This window comes from Carlito syrichta, unplaced genomic scaffold (assembly GCF_000164805.1).
Source record: "Carlito syrichta isolate Samal-C Ts95f unplaced genomic scaffold, Tarsius_syrichta-2.0.1 Scaffold301816, whole genome shotgun sequence".
Taxonomy (NCBI): domain Eukaryota; kingdom Metazoa; phylum Chordata; class Mammalia; order Primates; family Tarsiidae; genus Carlito; species Carlito syrichta.
The window spans coordinates 307,267-332,442 of NW_007245912.1; the positions used below are offsets into that span (position 1 = coordinate 307,267).

Genomic DNA, 25,176 nt, shown 5'->3' on the forward strand with positions numbered 1-25,176 from the left:
GAATCTTTGATTTTTCTAAAACTGTCTATTATTTAATACCTAAAATATTTACAAGTTTATAGGATTGTTTAGCTTATACCTAGACATCTGAACAGCTTAGGTGTACCTTAACTAGATGTTACAAATCTGGCTGATTAGAGAGTCATATGAAACTAGAGAAGTTGGTTATTGTATTATGTGCAAGGGAACTCATTTTTTTTTTCCTTTTACATTGATGAAATTCGGCCAGTATTTCCTTATTCCAGATATGCTTTGGAATGAGGCTGGATTTTAAATGGGCCAAAACCTTAAGGACAATGACACGAACAGCTAATGTGTAAGCCTCGGGAAAGGCTAGGATCTTTACATTAGATTTCTTCCTTGTCACCTAAAATATTTTTATTAGGTAGTGTGTTTTTGAACTTCCTTATACATTAAGTAAATTAACCATTTGCCTTTTAATATAGAGCACTATAATTCTTTATTTGAAGAGTTAATAGGTTCACCGTTAAGACTTCACGGTTCTCCTTTATTTGACTGAGGTGTAACATAGCAGATAACATTCTTTATTAATAGAGAATACATACCCTTTGTGAAGCTACCTGTCTGCAGTGGGGAGCAGATTGATGAACAGCCTGCTCCTGTTGGGGAGGAGTTTAGTCTTCTATTGATAAAAGGGGATGTGGATAGCAGCTAGCCTCAGAATTTGGGATGGCACTCAAATAGAAGTCTTGGGAGAAATCATGCAGAGAATAAAGATGGTATTATTGCCAGTCACTTGGACTTCTTATTAGTGAAGTTCAACAAGTGAGACAGATTGATTAATCCCAATTAAGTCAAGAAGACAGTGCAGATTGAGGAGCAGTTAGAGGTCAGTGGGGAATTTGGTTGGCAGAAGAACCGTGAGGTTGAGTAATTTAATATTAGACCTGAAGTTTTAGTTAAAATGATATTTAAAATTAAAGAGTTGGATGAAGGGGACCTTGTTTTGGGTGATTTCCCTACTTTTTCCTCTCAGTCCACACGTTGGCTGCATAGAAGAAAAAGATAGAGTTAGCTATAAATCTTGTAGACCCTTATTTTTTATAGTTACTGAAAAATTTTGGAACGATGGCAATAATATAGGCCCTTTCAACTGTCTGAAAGTTCAAACTCATAAAAATATTAAATACATTTTAAAATTTTGTGTCCTTGCAGATTGATCATTTATTCATCAGTAATTTACCAGAAATTGTGGTGCAGTTACTGATGACATTACATGAACCAGCAAATCCTGGTGCTACCCAGAGCACTGACCTCTGTGACTTTTCAGGGTATGCATATTTTAAACTTAGAGAACTAGCTGCAATTTCACAAGCTCCTAAGGAAGTTTATTGATTGATACCTTCAAATATCTGTTTCCGTTTTTAGATGTGTACTCTTTTTAAAGTTTGAATATTTAAAAATAACCACCTGTCAGTTGAATTACATTTCTTTTACTGTAGCTGTCTCACAGTAATTGCTTTTTCTGGTTGACCACTTTGTTGGCAATTTCAGTAACCTTTTTCTTCTCAATCTTTCTGTAATATGTGAGCATTGTACCATCTGTTGTTTCTTGAAATTTTTTCTCCAGGAACATTAATCCTGGTTCTCTTCTCCTTATCTATGACTATCATCTTTTCTTTTTCATGCTCCTTAGCTGTGCAATTTAATTTGGATGTGAAACCTCCTTGGTTGTATTATGAATGTTAGAATTGATTTCCTAGTTTATTGTAGGCTACTTGAAAATACAGTTTTATTTTGAGAAGCTCTACTGTACTTATCAAATAATAATAATATCTAATAGAGTACTTCCACATTTATAATTTTATTCTATCTGAATAGTGTTGATTGCCATGTCTTAAAATATTATTACTTTTATTGTATTAACATAGAGCTTTAATTCAGACCTGAAGTAAAGTAAAACTAAGTCTCGTTTGTGGAACTCTCATTAACTTTATAAAAGGTTATTTAAGCAAGTCATTTAAGGAGGCTTAAGTCATAGAGCATGAAAGGTATTTAGATATTCTGATTGATATATATGAACTATGATATGTCATTTGTGATTCTATTAAAAATACAGTTTTTAAGTTAAAAATTTTTTTTTTAACTGGAGGGTTATTATCATATAAGTTTTCATTTTGGAAATTCACTGATCTATCAACAAAACTGTTTTTTCTTGATAATTTTGCTCTGAAAATGCTGACTGTATTTTTTTCTATAACTCTTTTAGGGATATGGATCCTGCTCCTAATCCACCTCATTTTCCATCACATGTGATTAAGGCCACATTTGCCTATATCAGCAATTGTCATAAAACCAAGCTTACAAGCATTTTAGAAATTCTTTCCAAAAGCCCTGTAAGTACACATGACTAGTACAATAATAGAAGCGAGAATTTCTTCTTTTTCTTCTAGAAAATCTGTGTAAGTACATCTTAAAGAGGAAAAGTAAATAAATTAAAAAATTATCTGAATAATTTAAAAAGAAAAAACTCATTTACAAATTTATACCTTAGTATTTTACTTGTGAGCATTAATTGAAATATGTTATATATGAGGCCAGAATTTTTTACTGTACTTGAGTAAAGTACTTGTACTTTACTTTAGTCATATATTAGCTCAGAGAATATATTTACTTTTTCATAAGAATACGCTAATTATAGTTTATCATCTGAAAATTAAATAAATTGACAATAATTGTTTTAAGTTCAAGATAATTTCTTAATATAACATTTTGCATTTGATATCAGACTCATATCTAAATTCTGTTATTTAGTTATTTTACATATAAAATGTATAGGTATTTAAATATGTGAAGGAAAAATGTATACAATGTATTTATTATAGCTGCATATATGTGATTAGATAAGTTTTTACCTAAATGTATGTTTATTTTCTAGGATTCCTATTCAAAAATTCTTCTAGCCATATGTGAGCAAGCAACTGAGACAAATAATGTCTATAAAAAGCACAGAATTCTTAAAATATATCACCTGTTTGTTAGTTTATTACTGAAAGATATAAAAGGTGGCTTAGGAGGAGCTTGGGCCTTTGTTCTTCGAGATGTTATTTATACTCTGGTTCACTATATCAACAAAAGGTAAATAATATATTTGGACCAATATATAGGCAGTCTTCCTACCCAGTTCTTTTCATTGAAAATGTATATGCTTCTAAGAGATTGATTTTGGAGTATTGCTTTCTGAATTTTGCTTTTTAGGATGTTTATTATATTTACCTATTTTAAAAAATTGAACGGCCATTGCCTTGCTAGACTCTGGTGTTACATTACTTCCTGGCTTTGGCTCCTTCCCCCATCTTGGGGAGGAGAATCTTCTCTTTCTTTCTCTCTCTCTTATTTACTTTAGATAAACTTTATTTTCTAATCTAAAAAAAATATTGAACTACTTCTCCAACTCTAGAAATCCTAAGTAATAAGGATCTCAACATTTCAAAACAAACATTCTAGCTATTGATAGCCTCAAATAAATGTTACTATAGAATTGGGGCTATTTATTCAATTTAGCATCTCTGTTCTTTTTTATTAATTTTAATGAGATTTCTATTACTTGTTAAGGTTTTAAAAATTGTGATAAATATGTAACATATAATTTATCATTTTCATCATTTATCATTTTCATCAAGTGTCCAATTCAGTGACATTAATTACATTTCCAGAGTTGTGCAGCCATCACCACTATAAACCTTTTTATTGTCTGAAACCAAATCGACCTACTCATTAAACTCCAAATTTCCCCATCCTTCCTGAGATACTCTAATCTATTTGATCTCAGTGAATTTGCTTATTCTAAATATTTTATTCTAGAATTACACATTGTTTATACTATTGTCTAGCTTATTTCACTTAGTATACTGTCTTTAAGGTTCATCTGTGGGGTAGCAAGTGTCAGAACTTCATTTTTTAATGGAAGAAGAATATTCCATTGTATGTGCTTAACTATTTATTGATTGCTAAATGCTTGGGCCGTTTTTACCTTTTGGTCATTGTGAGTAATGCTGGGGCCCATTGGCATACAAGTATCTGCTTGAGTACCTGTTCAATTCTTTAGGGTATATACCTAGGAATGGTATTGAGGGGGTCATGTGTTAATTTTATTATTATTATTATTTTGAGTCAGGTTCTCACTGTCCTCTAGGCTGGAGTTCAGGGACATGATCATGACTTAGGATATCCTTCCGCCTCAGCCTCCCAAGTAACTGGGACTACAGGCATGTTTCACTACATCTGGCTAATTTTTAATTTTTTTGTAGAGATGAGGTCTTGCTGTGTTGCTAGGCTGGTCTCAAATTCCTGGACTCAAGCTGTCCTCTAGCCTTGCCCTCTCAAAGTGCTGGGATTCTAGGTGTGAGCCACTGTGCCCGGCTTAATTTTATATTCAATTTTTTGAGGAACTGCCAAACTTTTCAGCTATGCCATTTTATATTCTATCTGCAGTACATAAGGGCTCCAATTTCTTCACATTCTCACCTACACTTGTTATTTTGTGTATTATAGCCATTCTGGTAAGTGTGATATGGTATTTCATTGTTGTTTTGATTTTGCATTTCTAATGACTACTGATGTTAGAAACATCTTCTTACATGTCAGTTGACCATTTGTGTATCTTTTTTGGAAAAAATGTCTATTTAGATTCTTTGTCCATTAAAAAAATTTTTGTTCTGAGTTCTAGGATTCTTTACTTTTTCTTTTTTTTTTTTAAGAGACAGAGTCTTGCATTGTTGCCTAGACTGAAGTGCAGTGGCACAGTCATAATGCACTATAACCTCAATCACCTGGGCTCAAGCGATCCTCCCACCTGAGCCTCCCAAAGTGCTGGGATTACAGGCATGAGACACCACACCTAGCAGTTCTTTTTTTCTTTTTGAATTGGGATCTCACTCTTACCCAGGCTGGAGTGCAATAACATGATCATGGTTCACCGCAGCCTCAACCTCCTGAGCTCAGGTGATCCTTCCACCTCAGCTTCCTGAGTAGCTGGGACTGCAGGCACATGCCACCATGACTGACTCATGTTTTTTTTTTTTGGTAGATATGAGGTCTCACTATGTTGCCCAGACTGGTTTTGTACTCCTGGGCTCAAGCAATCCTTCTATCTTGAGCTCTCAAAGTGCTATGATTACAGGCATAAGTCATTGCACCTGACTAGGAGTTCTTTTTATTAATATATTCTGGATATTTAACTCTTATCAGATATGTAATTTGCAAATATTTTCTCCTATTTTGTAAAACTGTCTTTTCATTTTCCTAATAATGTCTTTTGATGATTAAGTTTTAAATGGTTGCTCATTTTTTTGTCGTTATGTAAGAATTCAATATCAAATCTAAGTCATAAAGATTTACACTTATGTTTTGTTCTGATGTTTTAGCTCTTATATTTAGATTGTTAATCTATTTTTAGTTAATTTCTGTATATGATGTGAGATGTAGGAGTTCAACTTGATTCTTTTGAATATGGAAATCTAGTTGTCCTAGTACTCTTTGTTGAAGAGACTGCTCTTCCACATTGAGTGACGCGGCACCCTTGTCAGAAGGAGTTGGCCATAAATATGTGGGTTTATTTCTTAGTTCTCAGTTCTATTCCATTGGTCTATATGTCTGTCCATATGCCAGTACCACACTGTTTTTATTACTGTAGCTTTGTAGTAAGCTTTGAAGTCAGGAAATGTAAATCCCTCAACTTTGTTCTGTTTTAAGATTGTTTTAGTTGTTTGGGGGCCCCTGCAATTCCATAGAAGTTTGAGGACCAACTTTCCCATTTCTGCAAAAAAGTCTGCTGAAATTTTTATTGTGATTGCAACGAATCTGTAGATTGCTTTAGTAGTATTGACATCTTAACAATATTGTCTTTCAGTCCATGAACATGGAATATCTCTTCATTTATTTTAACCTTCTTTAATTTCTTTTCATTTTACAAATCTTTCATATCCTTAGTTAAATTTATTTCTAGGTATTTAATTAATGTAGATGTTATTGTAAATAAATTGGTTTCTTAATTTCCTTTTTTGGATGTTCATCTCTATTGTATAGAAACACAACTGATTTGTATGTATTGATCTTGTGACCTGCAGCTTTATTGAATTTGTTTAATTCTAGTAGTTTCTCGTGAATTCTTCAGGAGTTTCTGAGAGGGACCCAAAAAAACAAGAATTTATTTATTTAAAATAATGTAAATATATTTTTTGAGCATGAATCTCACTCTGTCGCCCAGGCTGGAGTGCAGTGGCACACTCACAGCCACCCCAGTGTAGACCTGCTGGGCTCAGGCGATCCTTTTATGTTAGCCTTCCAAGTAGCTGGAACTACAGGTACGTGCTACCACACCCAGCTAATTTTTCCATTTATTGTAGAGACAGGGTCTCACCAAGTTGCCCAGGTTGGTCTCAAACCTGAGGGCTCAGGCAGTCCTCTCACATTGGCCTCCCAAAGTGCTGGGATTACAGGCTTGAGCCACTGCTCCTGGCCAAAATTGTGTATTCTTAAATGTTTAAACTTCAGACATCTTCAAAGTGTGTTTGATGTAATTCATCTATCAAGAGACTTTTTTCACTACTCAAAACTGCTTTTGAACTTGTCGATTTTGATGGCTTTTAGTGCTTTACCTGTTCCACATCAACAAACATTTCTCTTTGAGGACTTTTTTCATCCAGGAAATGAAAAAGAGTTATTCAGGATGAGATCTAGTGAACAGGGATGGTGGGGCACTTGGGTCATGCCATTTTTACTTAAAAACTGCTGATCACAGCACAATGTGGGCAGATGTGTTTGTAAATCACCCATCATGAAATGGGCAAATGTGTTGAAAGAAGCTCCAAAAATAAAAACTCACTGAAGCCAAACACAGCCTCTCATAACAATGCTAGCTGGTACACTGATACCGATGGTCTCCTGGAACACTTACCTAGCAGGGGAAGCCTTTACTCAAGGAGCCTGCCCTCCAAAAGATAATTCTGTATTTTGGGGAGGGTTTCCTCTGATGATCATGTCATGTGTAGAGATAGTTTTGCTTCTTTCCGGCAATTTGGATGCCTTTTATTTCTTTTTCTTATCTAATTGCTCTTGCTAGAATGTCAGTACAATTTGAATAGCAGTTGTAAAACTGAGCATCCCTTTTGTTTCTCATCTTAGGGGAAGACTTTCAGTCTTTCACTATTGAGTATGAGCTTTCTGTGTTTTTCATAAATTCCCTTTATTTTGTTGGGGAAGTTTCTGCCTGTTCCTGTTTTTCTGAGTGTTTTTAACATAAGAGGGTATTGAGTTTTGTCATATGCCTTTTGTGTACTGAGATGATGCAGTTATTTTCTTCATTCAGGTTTGTTTGTTTTTTGAGTCAGGGTCCCACTCTGTTGCCCCGGCTGGAGTGCAGTGGCACAATCACAGCTCATTGCAACATCGACCTGCTGGACTAAGGTGATCCTTCTGCCTCAGCCTTCCAATTAACTGGGATTGCAGGTGCTTACTACCATGTCCAGCTAATTTTTTGTAGAGATGGGATCTTGCGATGCTTCCTAGGCTATTCTCAAACTCTTGGGCTCAAGCAACCCTCCCGCCTCAGCCTCCCAAGGTGTTGAGATTATAGGTGCGAGATACTGAATTTGGCCCTTCATTCTGTTAATATTTGGTGTATTAGATGGATTGGTTTTCTTATATTTAACTACTCTGGAATTCCTGGAATAAATTCCACTTGATTATGGTGTATAATCCTTTTACTGTTGGATTCAGTTTGCTAATATTTTGTTGAGTTTTGCATTTGTATTCATAAAGGGGTATTGGATTTGTAGTGTTGAAAGAAGTAAAGGCTCCTTGAGTAAAGGCTTCCCCTGCTAGGTAAGTGTTCCAGGAGACCATTGGTATCAGTGTACCAGCTAACATTGTTATGAGAGGCTGTGTTTGGCTTCAGTGAGTTTTTATTTTTGGAACTTCTTTCAACACATTTTTTGTAGTGTCTTTTTCTTGCTTTGGTATCATAAATGCTGGCTTCATAGAATGAGTTAGGAAATGTTTTCTTTTATCGTAACCTTTTTGTTTTTGAGTTGGGGCTTCACTCTGTCACCCAGGCTGGAGTGCAGTAGCACGATCTCATCGCAGCCTGGACATCCTGGACTCAGGCAATCCTATCTCAGTCTTCTGAGTAGCTAGGATCATAGGTGTACACCACTACACCTAGCTAATTGTGTTTGTTTGTTTTAACTTTTGTAAAGGAAAGTTCTTGCTATGTTGCCCAGTCCGGTCTTGAACTCCCGGGCTCAAGCAATCCTCCCACTTCAGCTTCCCAGAGTGCTGGGAGTACAGATGTGAACCATCACATATGACTTATTATAATATTTTGAAGTATTTGGGAAGGATAGGTATTAATTCTTCTTTAAATGTTTGATAGAATTCACCAGTGAGGCTTCTGATCTTGAATTTTCTGTTGGGATGTTCTTTATTACTGATTCAGTATCTTCACTTGTTAAAATTCTGTTCAGATTTTCTGTTTCTTCTTGAGTTAGTTTTTGTAAATTGTGTGTTTCTAGGAAATTGTCTATTTTCTCGAGGTTACCTAGTTTGTTGGATATAATTGTTCATGATATTCTCTTGTACTCATTTAAAAAAAATCTTCTCTCTTTCTCTTTCTCTTAATTTTCTTTTGTAAATTGGCTCCAGGGGCTTGTCAATTTTGTTTATATTTTCAAAGAAACAAACTTTGGTTTTCTTGATTCTTTCTAATATTTTTCTGTTCTCCAATTTACTTATATTCACTCTCATCTTTATCTCCTTCCTTCTGGTAACTTTGTGTTAAGTTTACTCTTTTTTTTCCAGTACCTTAAGATGCAACATTAGGTTTCTGAATTGTGATTTTTTTTTTTTTTGGTGGCAAGTTTCACTGTCATTCAGGCTATAGTGCAATGACTGAGGCTCACCATAGTCTCAGTCTCTTGGGTTCTGGTTATCCTGCCATCTCAGCCTTTCTAGTAATTGGGACTACAGTTATATGCCACCATGCTAGCTAATTTTTTGCTAGTTTGTAGAGACAAGGTCTTACTGTATTGCCCAGGCTGGTCTCAAACTGCTGGACTCAAGTGATCCCCTTAACCAACTTTTTTTCAAGAATGTATGTATTCCTTGTCATGTGTGGTCATTGAACACTTCTTAGCTTGTGTTTATGTAGTGTTTGACAGAGCTTTCCTTTGGTGCCAAGAGTGTTGGGATGAAGAGACATGCAAGAAAGAGAAATAAAGCTTTTTTAGTGTTTGCAGATTGACTCTGGTGGGATTGTTCTTCAACACTCTGTTCCTTTTTGAGTGAAAGTCTTACCTTGGGGGGGGGTGTGTGTGTGGCTTTCCAAATTCCCCCTAGTTTGTGGGTACTTCTGAATGCTCTAATGCTTTCCCAAAGAAGCTTTTTCTCCAATTTTTCCTTCTGGGCTTTAGGCAGTCTCTTGTATGTCTAAACAGTAATCTTTTGTCCTACACACCTGCAGGTTGTTGTTCAGCCCTACAAAGTTTGAAGCAACATGCATGGCTTTTCCAGCCTATGTGAGGTTTGTTAAATAAAACAAAGCCAAGCACTTTGCATCAGTCTTGGACTCCCAGTTAGATTAGAATAGACATAAACTGTAGTTTGCAAATAAGGTCTGTTTGGCTTCCTTAAGGATCACCATGAGCCAATGTCCCACACTGTGGATGTAAATCTGCTGTTTTTGTGATTGCCGCCAAGCTGGGGAGAGGGTGGGCAAGGAGGAGTAAAATAACCGCAAATCTTTTCTGCAGTTTTTCAGTTGCCATTTTCTTTATCCAGGATTTCTTGATTGCTATAAACTTTTGACTATTTTACAGAATTTGAACAAAGTTGGTTCTGACAATTTTGCTTGTTTCTCAGTGTTTCTTTCAGGGTGTGGGAACATTACAGTTCTGCATTTTCCTGACGCCACTTCTCTTTTTAGTTTCTAAACCATTAAAGTATTAGATGTGAAAGTGACTTTTATAACAAGACATATTGAAATTAGAGACATTGAATAAAAAAATAACTTTTGAATGAGTTTATTTCAAAGTAGTTTTCTAGAACCTATTTTTCCCCCCATATTAGGCCTTCGCATTTGATGGATGTGTCATTACGTAGCTTCTCCCTTTGTTGTGACCTGTTAAGTCGAGTTTGCCAGACAGCAGTGACTTACTGTAAGGATGCTTTAGAAAACCATCTTCATGTTATTGTTGGTACACTTATACCCCTTGTGGATGATCGGATGGAGGTCCAGCAACAGGTAATTTCCTGAATCATCTTTAAAATGGCATTGGAGATTTTGATATAGTATAGTTAGAAGGAACTGAAAGTTTTATGTTTAATTTGGTATAATTGGTAATTTTAGTGAAAATGTTTTTGACACAATGGTTGGAAAAAAACATAAATGAATTAATTTTTGTAATCAATTAATTTCAGAACACTTGGTATTTTTGATCTGATAATTTGATAGTTTTGTCTATTACTTGTGGTGACATATAGACATTGTCAAAACTACAGAGAGCAGTCGCAGTTCACTCTATTATGATGGTATGGGAGGTATTGCTTATATAAAATGTTTCATTACTGTTGGCTTTTTTTTTACTTCACTACCCATCTTGTTATACCTTACATATTCATTGAATTTTTTAAAAGCATAGAAATTAAAAGCTGGGTAACTTAGAAGTGATTTGGACATTTTATCTGAAACAGGTTAATAGTTTTTATCATTTATTGCAGTAGGTTTTGATTGTCTTTAAAATAAATGAAATATTTCCCCCTTTTAATTTTTTTATTTTCAAATTATATTTAGGTATTGGACTTGTTGAAATACTTGGTGATAGATAACAAGGATAATGAAAACCTCTATCTCACGATTAAACTTCTAGATCCTTTTCCTGACCATGTTGTTTTTAAGGATTTGCGTATTACTCAGCAGAAAATCAAATATAGTAGAGGACCCTATTCACTCTTGGAGGTAATAAAAATTTTATCATCTTACTATTTTGTGTTAGAGAACATAGATAGTAGTACTTTTTAAAAACCCGGAATGCTCTAACAGTAAAAAAATGAATTTTTTTTAATTTTGGTAGAAAACAAGATGTTGCATAACATCTTCCCTCTTAACATATTAGAAAAATTCTTCATGTATCTCTCCATTGCAGTAAAAGTATATTGTCAAAGTTTCCTGATAAAGATCTGAATTTAAATATTGAAGGGATGTGACAAAGTATTTTTTATTTTAACACATGTAAGATCTTATAGTCTACTCATATCACAGAATCACCATTGATCCTTTTAGTATTAATTCGTTTGTGGTAGAGATGATGTTTAACTTTCTAAAGAGTATTTCAGGTTTTAATCTTTATAAACTTCAGAATTACGTTCAGTTTTTTTCTTGTAAATCTTAATTATAATTTAAAACTCACAGTCTGTTTTTGACTCTATGTCAATACAAAACATATTTAAATCTGTTAAGGTTAAACTCGAGTTTCTCTACTAAATAGAAATTTCAGGTTTTCCCTCTAGTTGAGTAAGCTGTAACAATCTTGAATCCCATGTTATGAGAGAACCTATTAGAATTTGAAGAATTAAAAAAAAAATTGTAGGGTTTGAAGTGGAAGAAATAATTTCTTTTGAGTTGGAGTCTCACTCCATTGCCCAGGCTGCAGTGCAGTGGCATGCTCATGTCGACCTGTTGGGTTCAGGTGATCCTTCCACCTCAGCTTCCAAGTAACCAGAACTACAGGCACGTGCTACCACGCCTGGCTAATTTTTGACTTATTGTAGAGATAAGGTCTTGCCAAGTTGCCTGGGCCAGTCTCAAACCCGTGGGCACAGACAATCCTCTCGCCTCGACCTCCCAAAGTGCTGGGATTACAGGCTTGAGCCACCACGCCTGGCCAAAATAATTTATTTCTACTTTGTTTGATCATAATAGCGATGTGATTGAGTGCCTTTAAAAGGCACTTACTAATTTTTTTCTTTTATTATTTCACAGATTTGACCAATGCATATTCAAAGTAACTTACCCCTTTTAACTAATTGTCTTTTTTAGGAAATTAACCATTTCCTCTCAGTAAGTGTTTATGATGCACTTCCATTGACAAGGCTGGAAGGACTGAAGGATCTCCGAAGACAGCTGGAACTACATAAAGATCAGATGATGGATCTTATGAGAGCCTCTCAGGGTACTAACTTTAATGACATGAGTTATTTCTGCCTTTTTGGGAGGATCTTTTATAATATTTTGTTCTTGGTGTGACTGTCACAGACTTGCTTCAGACTCTTGCCATTTCATTCAGATGCTCGTTTCTCACCTAACCACAAAACTGGTGCCAATTGGTCTCCTCACCTTGACTATTCCGTTGTATTCATCCTCTGCCTGAATGATTTCTCTGAACCCAAATATGATCTTGTCTTTCTGTGGCTTAACAAATTTTGGCCCCTTCTGACTGCCTGAAAGAAAATTTTAATTCTGTAGAGCCATGCTTACAAGGAAATCTTTGTTTTCTGCTCCAACTTTACCTGTATGGAGAAAATATGTCTCCTTTTAATTCTTTTACTTGTGTGTCTGTGTGTGTGTGTGTGTGTGTGTGTGTGTGTGTGTGTGTGTGTGTGTGTGTCAGTATAGACTTACCAATATTTGGAGCTTTTTTTTTTTACTTATGAAAACGTCTATTTTTATGTTAATTTGATTTGAAGTTTATCTTATTAACAGCATTTCACTTAGGGGAAACCTTCTACTTATGTTATAATTTTCATCTTCTGTGCCAGTTAGTTTTATATGTCTATTGTATTGTTTTTATCCTCAGTACTTCTTTTTTTGAGTTGAGGTCTCACCTGGGCTGGAGTGCAGTAACCTCCTAGGCTTAGGCAATCCTTCCACCTCAGCCTCCTGAGTAACTGGGACCATAGGCACGTATCACCACACCTGGCTAATTTTTTTATTTTTGTAAAGACAGGGTTTCACTATTTTGCCCAGGCTGGTCTTGAACTCCTGGGCTCAAGCAATATTCTTGCCTTGGCCTTCTGAAGTGCTGGTATTACAAGTGTGAGCCACCGTGCCTGACCCTCAGTACTTTTTTAAACCAATTTTAGTTTTGGCTGTCTGAGCTCAGAAATGTGTAAAATATAAACAACACTATCCCTTGTTCTTGTGTGTTTGAGTATTTTATTGACTAGACTTGCCTTGTGCAGTACTAGTCATTTGGGGCAATTTAAATGAATTAAAATTAAATGAGATTTGAAGTTCAGTTTTTTAAATTATGCTAACACATACCAAGTTCTCAGTAGTACATGTGGCTAGTGACTGTCAATGGACAGTGTAGATTATAGATAACTCCATCACCACAGAAAGTTCCATTGGACAGTGCTGGTCTAGACTCTAATTGCCAGATATTAAAAAACCAAGTAGGCACCCAAGGTGTCTTTTAGTTTTAGTGTTGAATGATTCTTATGTTTCTGTTTGTAATTTTGCTAAGGTATTGACTTCTGGGCAAAATTTGTTCAAGACATCATTTTCTCTCTGTCTGCCAAATATTGGTAATCGCTTTCACATGGTTGTTTCATAAGGGAGTTCAAATTCATTCGCTGCATTTTTCTTTTTCTTTGAGGTGGAGTCTCACTCTGTCACCCAGGCTGGAGTGCAGTGGCATGCTCACAGCTACCATACCCTCGACCTGCTGGGCCCAGGCAATCCTTCTGCCTCAGCCTTTCATGTGCCACCATGCCCGGCTCATTTTTTGATTTTTTTTTTTTTGGTAGAGATGAGGTCTTGCCAAGTTGCCTAGGCTGGTTTCAAACCCCTAGGCGCAGGCAATCCTCTTGCCTCAGCCTCCCAAAGTGCTGGCATTATAGGGATGAGCCATTATGCCCAACTCCTACATATTTTTTGAACTGCTCATGGCTTCAAATCTTTTTTAAACTGTATAAAAATTTACTAATCAGGTAATTTAATGTATATGTATCTTGTTAACAAAAGTGTTATTTCCATGCTATTTTAAACTAATTTATAAAAAATTTATTCCTAGATAACCCACAAGATGGCATTATGGTGAAGCTAGTTTTCAATTTGTTGCAGTTATCCAAGATGGCAGTAAACCACACTGGTGAAAGAGAAGTTCTAGGTAAACTATAGTCATGCACTGCATGGTGACATTTCAGTCACAAGCAGACCACATATGTGACAGTAATTCCATAATATTATAATATTGTATTTTACTGTACCTTTCCTGTTTAGATAAACAGTTACCATTGTGTTACAGTTGCCTACAATATTCAGCATAGTAACATGCTGTACAAGTTTGTAACCTAGAAGCAGTCGACTATACCATATGGCCGAGGTGTGTAGCAGGTTATATCATCTGGGTTTGTGAAAGTATGTTCATACAGCGACAGAATTGCCTAATGACACCTTGCTGAGTTTGTATCCCTGTCATTAAGCAATGTATGACTGTATTTAACTGAATGAATGTGAGTTTATATATGAGTGTTCGTCTTTATAATATCTTCAGAATAAGTAAAAATTTGGCATTTGGGATATTGGGGAAATATGAGATGCTAACTAAAGTATGTTTCTATTTCATTGACGTGTCACTTAGCGATTCCCCTTTTATATTTTTCTTCCCCTTAAATATTCATATAAAATGAAAATTATTGATTTACACATGTGCATAACTTATTTGAAAATGCCTTGTAAATAGGAAGGTCAGAATACCTATTTTTAGAGTTAAGTTACAAATAAATTGACTGATGATACATTTTATAAATATAGCTGACTGATACTCAATGTCTTTTTTTATATATGAGACCTAGTGAAGACTTGGAGCTAGATTAAACTCAAATATTTAAAATATTCAAGACCTTTCCTATTGACATTTGAGGGAAAACCTAATATAAGGTAAATAGCCAACATCATGTCATACTTAGTATAAGTGTTTGAATTTGGTGATTATAGGACAGAAGAGTGATATGATTAAAGTCATCTTGATGGTGTAATCACAGCATTTCTTCAAATTAGAGAGATGGGAGGAGTAAGTAGTGCCTCACAGACTTGACCATCTTTCAGTGGTCTTCCTTCTCAGTGGGAGCCTAGTATCTAGGACATTTCCTTTTTTTGTAGATTTCTAATTAAAATATATCTTACATATAGAAAAGTATGCAGGTTAAAACAATCTAGTGGGAAGAATTTTCAGAATACACTTGTACATCTAGTACCTAGACTAAGAAACGGAGCCTTACCAGAACCCTAGAAATTTCCTTTGACCAGGGAATACACTGTTTGGTCCACAGTGGTGCTGCTTTTTTTTTTTTTTTTTTTTTAAACTCAGAGTCTCCCTCTGTCACCCAGGCTGGAGTGCAGTGGCACGCTCATGGCCACTGCGGCCTCGACCTTCTAGGCTCAGGTGATCCTTCCACCTCAGCTTTCCAAGTAGCTGGAGCCACAGGCATGTGCCACCAAGCCCAACTGATTGTTTGATTTATTGTAGAGATGAGGTCTTGCCATGTTGCTCAGTCTGGTCTCGAACCCCTGAGCTTAGGCAATCCTCTTCCCTCCACCTCCTCAAGTGCTGGAATTACAAGCATGAACCACCGCACCTGGCTAAAATTTTAACAGTTTTAAGTGGCTATGTTTAGACTTTCACCCTTAATATCTATAGTACATTTTATTACTAGTTAATCTATCTCCTAGATATGATTTCATAGGGGAAAATATCTGTTGCCCATATGGATGACATGTAAAGAAACGATACAGAGTTTTATAGCTTCTTTACTCAGAATCTTTAAGAATACACTTAAGTCTCGAAGTACAACAAAATGACATTTTTTGAAATAAAAAAAAATCTGTTCTATATATGCTCTCTTACCTACGACTCAGCTGAACTAGAATTTCTCTATGCAGAGGCTGTTGGAAGCTGCTTGGGAGAAGTGGGTCCGGCAGAGTTCTCTACCATCGCCATACAACACAGCAAAGATGCATCTCATTCCAAGGCCCTGGAGTTATTTGAAGATAAGGAGCTACAGTGGACCTTCGTAATGCTGACCTACCTGAATAATACCCTGGTAGAAGATTGGTGAGTCTGTATTGATGCCTTATACCGATCATACTTCATCTGGTATTTGAGGAGAATGTTACTTCACATCAATTGATATTTCCATAACTAAAGTTTTGTCCTGTAAGTTCCTACACTTTAAAAAAAATCTTGTGTATTTTTATGAAATCCTTATATTTTTATTAATGTGCCAGGAACTTGATATAATATGAACATTCAGACAAGGTCCCCATTAAATTTAGTGAGATGACACTAGGCAAATCAACAGTAAATAAGAAAAATATCAGGTGGTTCTACACAGAAAATTAAGATAGGGGAAGATAAAGGGTGATGTTTTCGGCTCTTGTCAAAACCAGAGGTGCCACCCTGCTCTAAGCTACACTTTGTTTTGATCCTTTTAAAATAAGCCATAAAGCAGACGTTTCGTAAACCCCAAAGTCTGAAGACGGGGTTTCCTATTGCTCATTTCTTCTCTGCAAAACAGAATCACAGCAAATACTGGCTCACATCTGTGATCTCAGGACTTTGGGAGGCCGAGGTGGGAAGATTGCTTGAGCCAGGAGTTTGAGACCAGAATTGTACCAAATATTATCAAAATTTCAACTTGCTGGTTGTGCAATTACTTTTGCATGTGTTGCATGCATGCATGTGTTCTCGCTCTCTAATTTATTTATTCACTGATTGATCAATTGGTATATTTGAACACCTTATCATCACCAAAAATGGGAGATAGGTCCAAAAGGTATTTATTTATTTAAAAGATTTTTTTATTTTAAATATGTGGGGTACAATTCAGGGTTAGGTACACAAATGTTCATTATGGCAGGTGCCCTTGTTGATAAAATGTGCCTCTCCTCCCCACTACTGCCAATCCTGCCCCCGCCCTCCCCTGGCAGTTTCCCACTACTGCCAATCCCTTTCTTATAGTATTATGATAGTTGTCCAAGGTCATAGGTGTCTTTCTAAAGCAAATGTGTGTTTTGATTTTTCCCCCTACCTCTTTTCCTCCTTATCTTGGGGAATCAATGACTGGCAATAATATTTACCTACCATGTTTCCATTATTGATCTAACGTATCTATATATTCCTTCTGCAGTTTCTGTCACATTAAACAGGCGTATGTGGTTTCTTTTCCAACATTTTATTATTAAATTTTTTAAACATACAGTAAAGTTGGAAGAATTTTATGGTAAACACTCTTATACTTACCTTATAGATTCTACCATTAACCTTCTCCTACTATTCTTGCTTTATCACTTCTAGCTATCATCTATCCATGTCTTATAAATTCATCTCATTTTTTAAGTGTATTTCAAAGTATATCTGGCACATTTTTGGGAGAGTGCCACGGAAAATGTGCCAGCATTGAATGTCTAATTTGTGACCTAGTAATTTGAAATAGTCTTTTACGAAGCAGATGCTCAAAGATACTAGTGTGACTTAAACGTGAGACTAATAAGAAATTGATAGCTTTCTCCATTTTCTGTAAGAGGAGGGAAAGCACGAGGCGATGCTGACCAGAGGGTCCGCAGAACCGCTGACTGGCCAGGGAACCCTTCCTTGAGGAAACGTCGTCTTAACTGGTCTGCTCGACCAGGCGTCAGCTGTCAGGTGATGAGTGATAACACGCTCCAGACCGGGCGCAGCGAGGGCGGGACTAAGGCTGGCGCACTTGAGGCACAGAAAGAAGCCTCGTGTGGAGCAGGCAAAATTAAAATGCTGGAGCTAGTTCTGATTACGAAGTATGGGTTTGACTGGGTATGGTGGTTCATGCCTGTAATCCCAGACCTTTTGAGAGGCCGAGGTAGGAGGATTGCTTGAGCCCAGGAGTTTGAGGCCAGCCTCGGCAACATAGTGAGACCTCGCTTCTACAAAAATAAAGATCGATAAAATCAAAAAGTAAGCTGCGCACGGTGGCATGTGCCTGCAGTCCCAGCTACTCGGGAGGCAGAGGCAGAAGTTTTGCCTGAGCCCAGGAGGTCAGGGTGCAGTGAGCCAGGATCCTGCCCCTGCACTCCAGTCTGGGAGGTAAAGTGAGACCCGGCTAAAAAAAAAAAAAGAAAAGAAAGAAATACGATTTTCTTTGAAGTATATAAAAAAGAACCATGGAGTTTTAAGTAGTGTTGTGATGCAGCTTACATTTTTACTCTCTTACATTTTCTTTCTTTCTTTTTATTATTCTTTTATTTTTAAAATGTGGGGTTACTCTGGCTTCTATGCAGCAAAGGATTGCTAGATTGCAAAGGGACAAAGCGCAAACAAAAAGATCAACTACAAAACTGTTGTGGTAATCCAGAGGAGAAATAAGGGTGACTTGGGCTAGGGTGGCAGTAATGGAGATGAGAAATATGCATGTTTTTAGCATAGAGCCAGCAGGACTTGCTGACGAATTGGGTATGGCAGAAGATAGAATGAACCCAGGTTTAAGGGTTATGCTTTTCTTTCTTAATTTGATAAGTCATCATCATTACAGTATCAGGCTTTATGACTTTTTTGTAAGCTGTTCTATTTTCAGTTTTCTATTAAATGTTTTAGATCCCTTACCTAATGATTCTCAAGTAGATTTTGGGCAGAATAAGTGTTTAATTACTATTTGTTTAAATGTTTTTCATGATTGTATCACTTAAGGTAAAATGCCCTTCCTCACCCCAAATTACTTGTATCTCCCAGAAAAAATATTTTCAAATTATTGTTTTCTCAGGTGAATATCATTTTCATTACTCATGTTTATTAGCCTGTGTTATTTCCAAGTATGTCTTTTTATGAGTCTTTTAAAATTACAGCAGCTACATGTAAACTTTATTGTATTGAATGAGGGAATTGCTGTTGCAGTGATTAGTAAATCAAGTTTAGGAAGGAATATGAAAAATCCTTAATTTTGACTTTGATATTGTAGAACTTTATAGATATAAAGTTTCCTGTGATAAATTTTAGTTTATAAATTTTCTCAGTGAGTTTGCCTAACATTCACCAAGATTGATAGCTGATGTCCTTTATAGACGTTTGAATTACATGTGTTTTTTTTCAGTGTCAAAGTACGATCAGCAGCTGTTACCTGTTTGAAAAACATTTTAGCCACAAAGACTGGACATGGTTTCTGGGAGGTTTATAAGATGACAACAGATCCAATGCTGACCTACCTACAGCCTTTTAGAACATCAAGAAAGAAGGTCTCTTGTTTACTGAATACCCACTATATCTAAAAAACTCTATTTACTGTGGGCTATGGTATCAGATTGCTTAAAATAATATTGTACTAACATTTAGCCTTTTCTAGAAATAATGTAAACTACTGCTTGAATTCAAGGGATTTGTTATCTTCTATGACAGTGTGGAAAGGCTGAGATAGGAAACCTGGAGAAGTGGTTGATTTTGCGGGTGGAGGAAAGTCTTTGAAAACCTTTACTTTGCTCCCATAAAAGCCGTTTATTCTGGGTGTAGTTTTTAGGTATTGTGGCGACAAACAAGTGTTTACTTCCATAGCAAGTTGATATGTATTGCCCCTGGTGAAATATAAGATGACCTATAGATTTCTCCCTTTTTCCATGTTGGTATAACAAGGTTCCACTGAAAGAAGTCTGTGAGGGATGTTTAAGAACACTTGCTCCTTCTTTAGTATAAGCATTCCTCTTTAATATTTTATCTTCTGAGAAATGTACAGTTGAGTTTTCACCAATTTAATTTCTGGGCAGAAACCCATCATTGAAGTAGTACTTTTAATATATATAATTGTGGTTATAGTAAAACTACTAGTAATATAAACTGTTAATGAAACTAGTAATATAACCTGGAAAGCACTGTAATTTTAACATTTTTAAATCTCATTTTATTTTAAAATCACTTCTTTATAGTAGATTTGGACTAGTTTTGTACATGAGATGGTTGAGGCAGAGTTTGCAACTTGTATAATGCTGCTGGCGAGGGATGGAGCTGAGAGTAGAACCCAGGTATCCTGCTGCCTAAACCAGTAATTTTTTTACTGTACCACTCTGCCTCTCATATAAACATGAATATGTTTTAATTTTTAAAGGTAGACATTGCTTGGCCCGGTGGCTCACGCCTGTAATCCCAACAATTTGGGAGGCTGAGGCAAGAGGATTGCCTTAGCCCAGGGGTTTGAGACCAGCCTGGGCAACTTGGCGAGACCTCATCTCTATGATGGTTGGATGGATGGATGGATGGATGGACGGATGGATGGACGGATGGACTGACTTAGTGGTGTGTGCCTGTAGTCCCAACAACTTGGAAGGCTGAGGTGAAAGGATCGCTTGAGCCCTGCAGGTCGAGGCTTCAGTGACCATGATTGTGCCATTGCACTCCATCCTGGGCAACAGAGTGAGATTCCCACTAAAAAAAAGAAAGTTTTTTTTTTAAGTGGAAAAAATAATGATAAAGTAAACATTACCTCCAAATTTAGTCTTAACTGTACTTAGTTGTTTTTTCTTTCTTTTTACTTTATTTTATTATAAAGGTGTGTGATACAAGTCAGGATTAGGTACATACATAGTGTATGCGCAGGCAAAGTTTGGGCCTCTAACTGGTCCTCACTGCCCCTGGTTTAGGATCAGGTACCCTTTGTGTTGTTACATGCCCCCCTCCCTCTCTCCCCTGGCGGGGTCGTGTGACTGCTGGTTCCTCCCTTGTGCTATTGTGGCTAATTTTATTTTGAAACATATTTGTTTGTGCGTATTCATTGTTTTATAGAAAAGGTAAAATGATTTTCTAATTCTCTTATTTATATTTTCTAATCTCTTTCTCTCTAGTTTTTAGAAACACCTAGGTTTGAGAAAGAAAGGCCATTAGAAAGCCTGGATGATATAAATCTGTGGATTCCTCAAAGTGAAAATCATGATGTTTGGATAAAGACACTGACTTGTGCTTTTTTGGATAGTGGAAGCATAAAAAGTGAAATTCTTCAGTTGTTAAAGCCAATGTGTGAAGTAAGAAGAGTAATTAGTCTGATTTAATCCTGGCTTATGACCTCTTCATCTAAAGGAGTGCTATGATACTGCACATCATCATGATGCAGTGTCTCCCACATACAGCTGTTGTAAATCTATTAAAGTCGACATCTTTGTTTAGTCATAACTTTATGCAGGAGATTTCAGCTTTGGAGTAGCAACACACTAGATGAGTTCTAAGGGGTGCCTTGAATAATTTGTTACTAATGATAGTTAAAATACTGATGATTACAAAATATGTACATTAACCGAGTCTGCTCTAACTTTGTGTACTTTTCCTGATTGATTAAGGGCAGTCATTTGTTTTCCCTGAATTTTTTTTTTTTTTTTTTGAGTGAGAAAAAGGGGTGGGATAGCTGTCGACATTGCTTTTTTTATTTCTGAAAGTGTGGTACAATTTATTTCAATAGACTTAAAGGTGTATACTAAATCAAAAAGCATATACTCTTTATCAAATGTGTAATCCAAAACAGCTCCTCTAAGGATGTCTAAGACTTTGTAAAGTTAACCTGATTTATAGCACTATCAACCAGGATTCAACAGAAATGTGAATACACAGTATCTGATTAGGTCAAACATCTGTCAGTTACAAATAACTGATAGGGAAGTATATATATATATTTTTTTTGAGTTGGAGTCTCACTCTGTCGCCCAGACTGGAGTGCAGTGGCCGCTCCTGGCTACCACCGCCTTGACCTGCTGGGCTCCGACAATCCTTCCGCCTCAGCCTTCCATGTAGCTGGAACTACAGGCGCGTGCTACCATGCCCAGCTAATTTTTTAAAATTTATTGTAGAGATGAGGTCTCGCCAAGTTGCCCAGGCAGTTCTTGAACCCGTGGGCTCAAGCAGTCCACTCACCTCGGCCTCCCAAAGCACTGGGATTACAAGCTGAGCCACCAAACCCGGCCAGGAAGTATTTTTATAAAGACTCACACTGAAAGCAATTTAAAAAGCAGTTCCTATTTTCTACAGAATTGGTGACAATAAATAAATCATCACATTTTCTGCAATACTAAACTGTACTCATACCAGTTTATTAGAGTGGTCTTCTGGACACACATATAAATGTATTTCTCATTAGTGAACACACCTGAGATTTTAATAAAGTTTTGACTTTGGACCAGAAGACAAAATGTTCCAAATATACATGTATACACATTCTAATTCTTAATACCATACGTCTCCAATTCTAGAACTGGATTTATGTCCTCTCTTTAGTTTAAAAAGGAAAAAATAGGCAATTGGTCATCTATAATCTGTCTTATACATGTGGAATATGAATATGGGATATGGAGTGCAATGATTCATTTGTATGATGAACATGGGGTATGGTGAATGGCAAAAATAAAGTTCAGTACTATTTTAATGTACAACATATATTAAAGCACCTTTCTCCAAGATGGACAGATCACTTGAGACCAGGAGTTCAAGACCAGTCTGAGCAACACAGCGAGACCCCCATCTCTACAAAAAATAGAAAAGTTAACCTGGCATGGTTGTGCATGTCTGTAGTCCTAGCTACTTGGGAGGCTAAAGTGGAAGGGTTACTTGAGCCCAGGAATTTGAGCCTGTAATGAGTCATGATTGTGCCACTGCACTCCAGCCTGGGCGGCAGCAAGACTCAAAAAAAAAACAAACACTTTTCTGTATTTTGGAGTATACCACAAATAATAATAATTACTCAATTATACTTAGAAATTGGAGTTCATTGAAAAGAAATATTTTTAATATAACTGCCATAGCTCTTTGCTAAGTATGGGAAATGTACAAAAATCAGATTTTCCGCTTTTCCCCCTAAACTTTTGATACCTTTTCCTCCTTATATCAAATCAGAAAACTGCTTCTGTTGTTAACACTTTTCAACTCTTAAAATTAGTGACATATAATTTCATTTTTAAGCAATATTCTGTTTCATTCTAATGGCCTAGATTAGAAATGAACAATTGCAATATAACTAACATATATATTTGATATTGATATACTAGCCTAGTGTGATTTTTTTTAACACGACACATGTTTTTTGTCTATTTTTTAGCAGTGCATTGAGTTCATGACAGATTCAGCTATTATCTTTTAAAACTTTAATATGTCAGTGTTAGGGAATGGTAATTTTAAGTAAAATGTTTTCTTTTTACCCTACCTACTGAGTTGATTTGTTTGTGTATTCTAGGCGAAAACTGACTTTTGTCAGACTGTGCTTCCATACTTGATTCATGATATTTTACTCCAAGATACAAATGAATCATGGAGAAATTTGCTTTCGGCGCATTTCAAAGGATTTTTCACCAGGTGTTTTAGACACAGCTCACAAACAAGCCGATCTTCAACCCCTGCCAATTTGGATTCAGGTATTCTGTTAAATTTCTAACATTTACACTGTTAACTTCTCAGTTTGAGAGAGATTTAAGTTCGAATCCTGTCAAAGGGACCTTACAGGTTTAATTCTATAACCTCTAAAATTCTTTTTTCCTCATCTGTAGAATGGAATAAGAGTTATAGCAAGTTTTCAATGAAATAATGTATAAAAAGCACCTGAGATAGTATCTGATGGATAACATTCTTTCAGTACATTTTGGCTATTAATAATGGGTCAACTAATTGAGCATTCAGTATGTGTCAGGCACTATGCTTGCACTGGCAATATGGATGTGAATACCCACATTCTAGCAGTGAAGAAAATCACATAGATAAATAACACAGTGAAGTATTTTAGGTATTCTGATAAAGCTATGATAGAATTTCCATATTTTCAGTGGTCTGGCCAATTGAATTTTAAAAAGAACCATTGTATTATAAAACCATGCACATTTGTTGTGGAAAATGTAGAAAAATTGCACAAATTTATAAAATGACCCATAATCCTGTGTTCTAAGATACATAGTTAGCATTAGGTATATATCCTTTCAGTTTTTTGAAACAAAAAAAATTGAGTTGGGCTGGGCTCGGTGGCTCAGCCTGTAAATCCCGCGCTTTGGGAGGCCGAGGTGAGTGGATTGCCTGAGTCTGTGGGTTCGAGACCCGCCTGGGCAACTTGGTGAGAACTCATCTCTACAATAAATCAAAAAATTAGCTGGGCATGGTAGTGTACACCTGTAATTCTGGCTATCTGGAAGACTGAGGCAGAAGGATCACCGGAGCCCAGCAGGTTGAGGCTGCAGTGGCCGGGAGCGGCCACTGTACTCCAGTCTGGGCGACAGAGTGAGACTCCAACTCAAAAAAAAAATTAAGTTGTACTTTTTTTATTCTTATAGCCTACTTTCCTTCTGTGATATTTATAATTAGTATTTCCCATGCTAAAGAGCATAATAGAAGAAATTCTACCAGGGGTTGGGTATACATAGTACATATATGCAGAATTGAGGGCTCATTATGATAGGTCAGTTTTTCAAATGTAAATATTTTAAAAAGATAGAAAATTCACACATCTTTACTGTTAATTGTTTTCATTATTATTAATATATTGTATATGCAAACGAAAAACTGGATACAAATTCACTTATTGTACTTCAAGACCAATCAATTCTAGTAAAAATATTGATTGAATATGATATTTTCCTGCATCTAAATTGTTCCTCCCAATCTGACTGCGGTTCCAACTACTTCAGCAAAGGTTGATTTCTCAATTCTTTCTGTTGTTTATTCTACTTTTACTGCTACAATCTTCATTTGACATTGACTCTAATGTAATGTAGACTTCACTTGGCTATGCTTTTTTATGTATGTTATTTTCTATTGGCTAACAGAAATTACAAATTTTAGAAAATTTGTACTGTTTGGAAAAACATAATTATAAACATAGACATGACCGCCATCCTGTAGTCTTACTAAATTACAAGTTAGACATGTAAATGATTCAGAGTATGTTTATATAAATTTTATTTTTATTGTTTTTTTAATAGAAATGAGATCACACTATGTTGCCCAGGCTGGTCTCAAATGCTGAACTCAAGTGATCCTCTCACCTCAGCATCCCAAAATGTTGGGAAAACAGGTGTAAGCCACTGCACCCAGTTGGTATAAATTGTATTTAGGCCATTGAAATGACAATTTCAATATGACAAAATTTCTCATAGAGACTTTGTAAACTACCTAAAATACATTGCTTATCTTTAATTTCAGAAATACTGTGTAAGTGATTCACAGTTACCAATAACCATTTAAA

The 25,176-nt window shown here is 36.1% G+C and overlaps 1 protein-coding gene across 2 annotated transcripts in view; it reads left to right on the plus strand.

Annotated features, from left to right (window-relative positions):
- ATM (ATM serine/threonine kinase) overlaps window positions 1-25,176 on the plus strand; it is a 112,841-nt gene that overhangs the window by 43,788 nt on the left and 43,877 nt on the right. For both annotated transcript variants that reach the window (XM_008055297.2, XM_021711019.1), the window contains 11 exons: window positions 1,177-1,292; window positions 2,231-2,357; window positions 2,900-3,099; window positions 10,087-10,261; window positions 10,811-10,975; window positions 12,056-12,188; window positions 14,031-14,126; window positions 15,902-16,073; window positions 19,081-19,222; window positions 20,816-20,992; window positions 23,185-23,362. In XM_008055297.2, coding sequence (XP_008053488.1) covers window positions 1,177-1,292; window positions 2,231-2,357; window positions 2,900-3,099; window positions 10,087-10,261; window positions 10,811-10,975; window positions 12,056-12,188; window positions 14,031-14,126; window positions 15,902-16,073; window positions 19,081-19,222; window positions 20,816-20,992; window positions 23,185-23,362 — 1,681 coding nt within the window. The remainder of the gene's footprint in view (window positions 1-1,176; window positions 1,293-2,230; window positions 2,358-2,899; window positions 3,100-10,086; window positions 10,262-10,810; window positions 10,976-12,055; window positions 12,189-14,030; window positions 14,127-15,901; window positions 16,074-19,080; window positions 19,223-20,815; window positions 20,993-23,184; window positions 23,363-25,176) is intronic.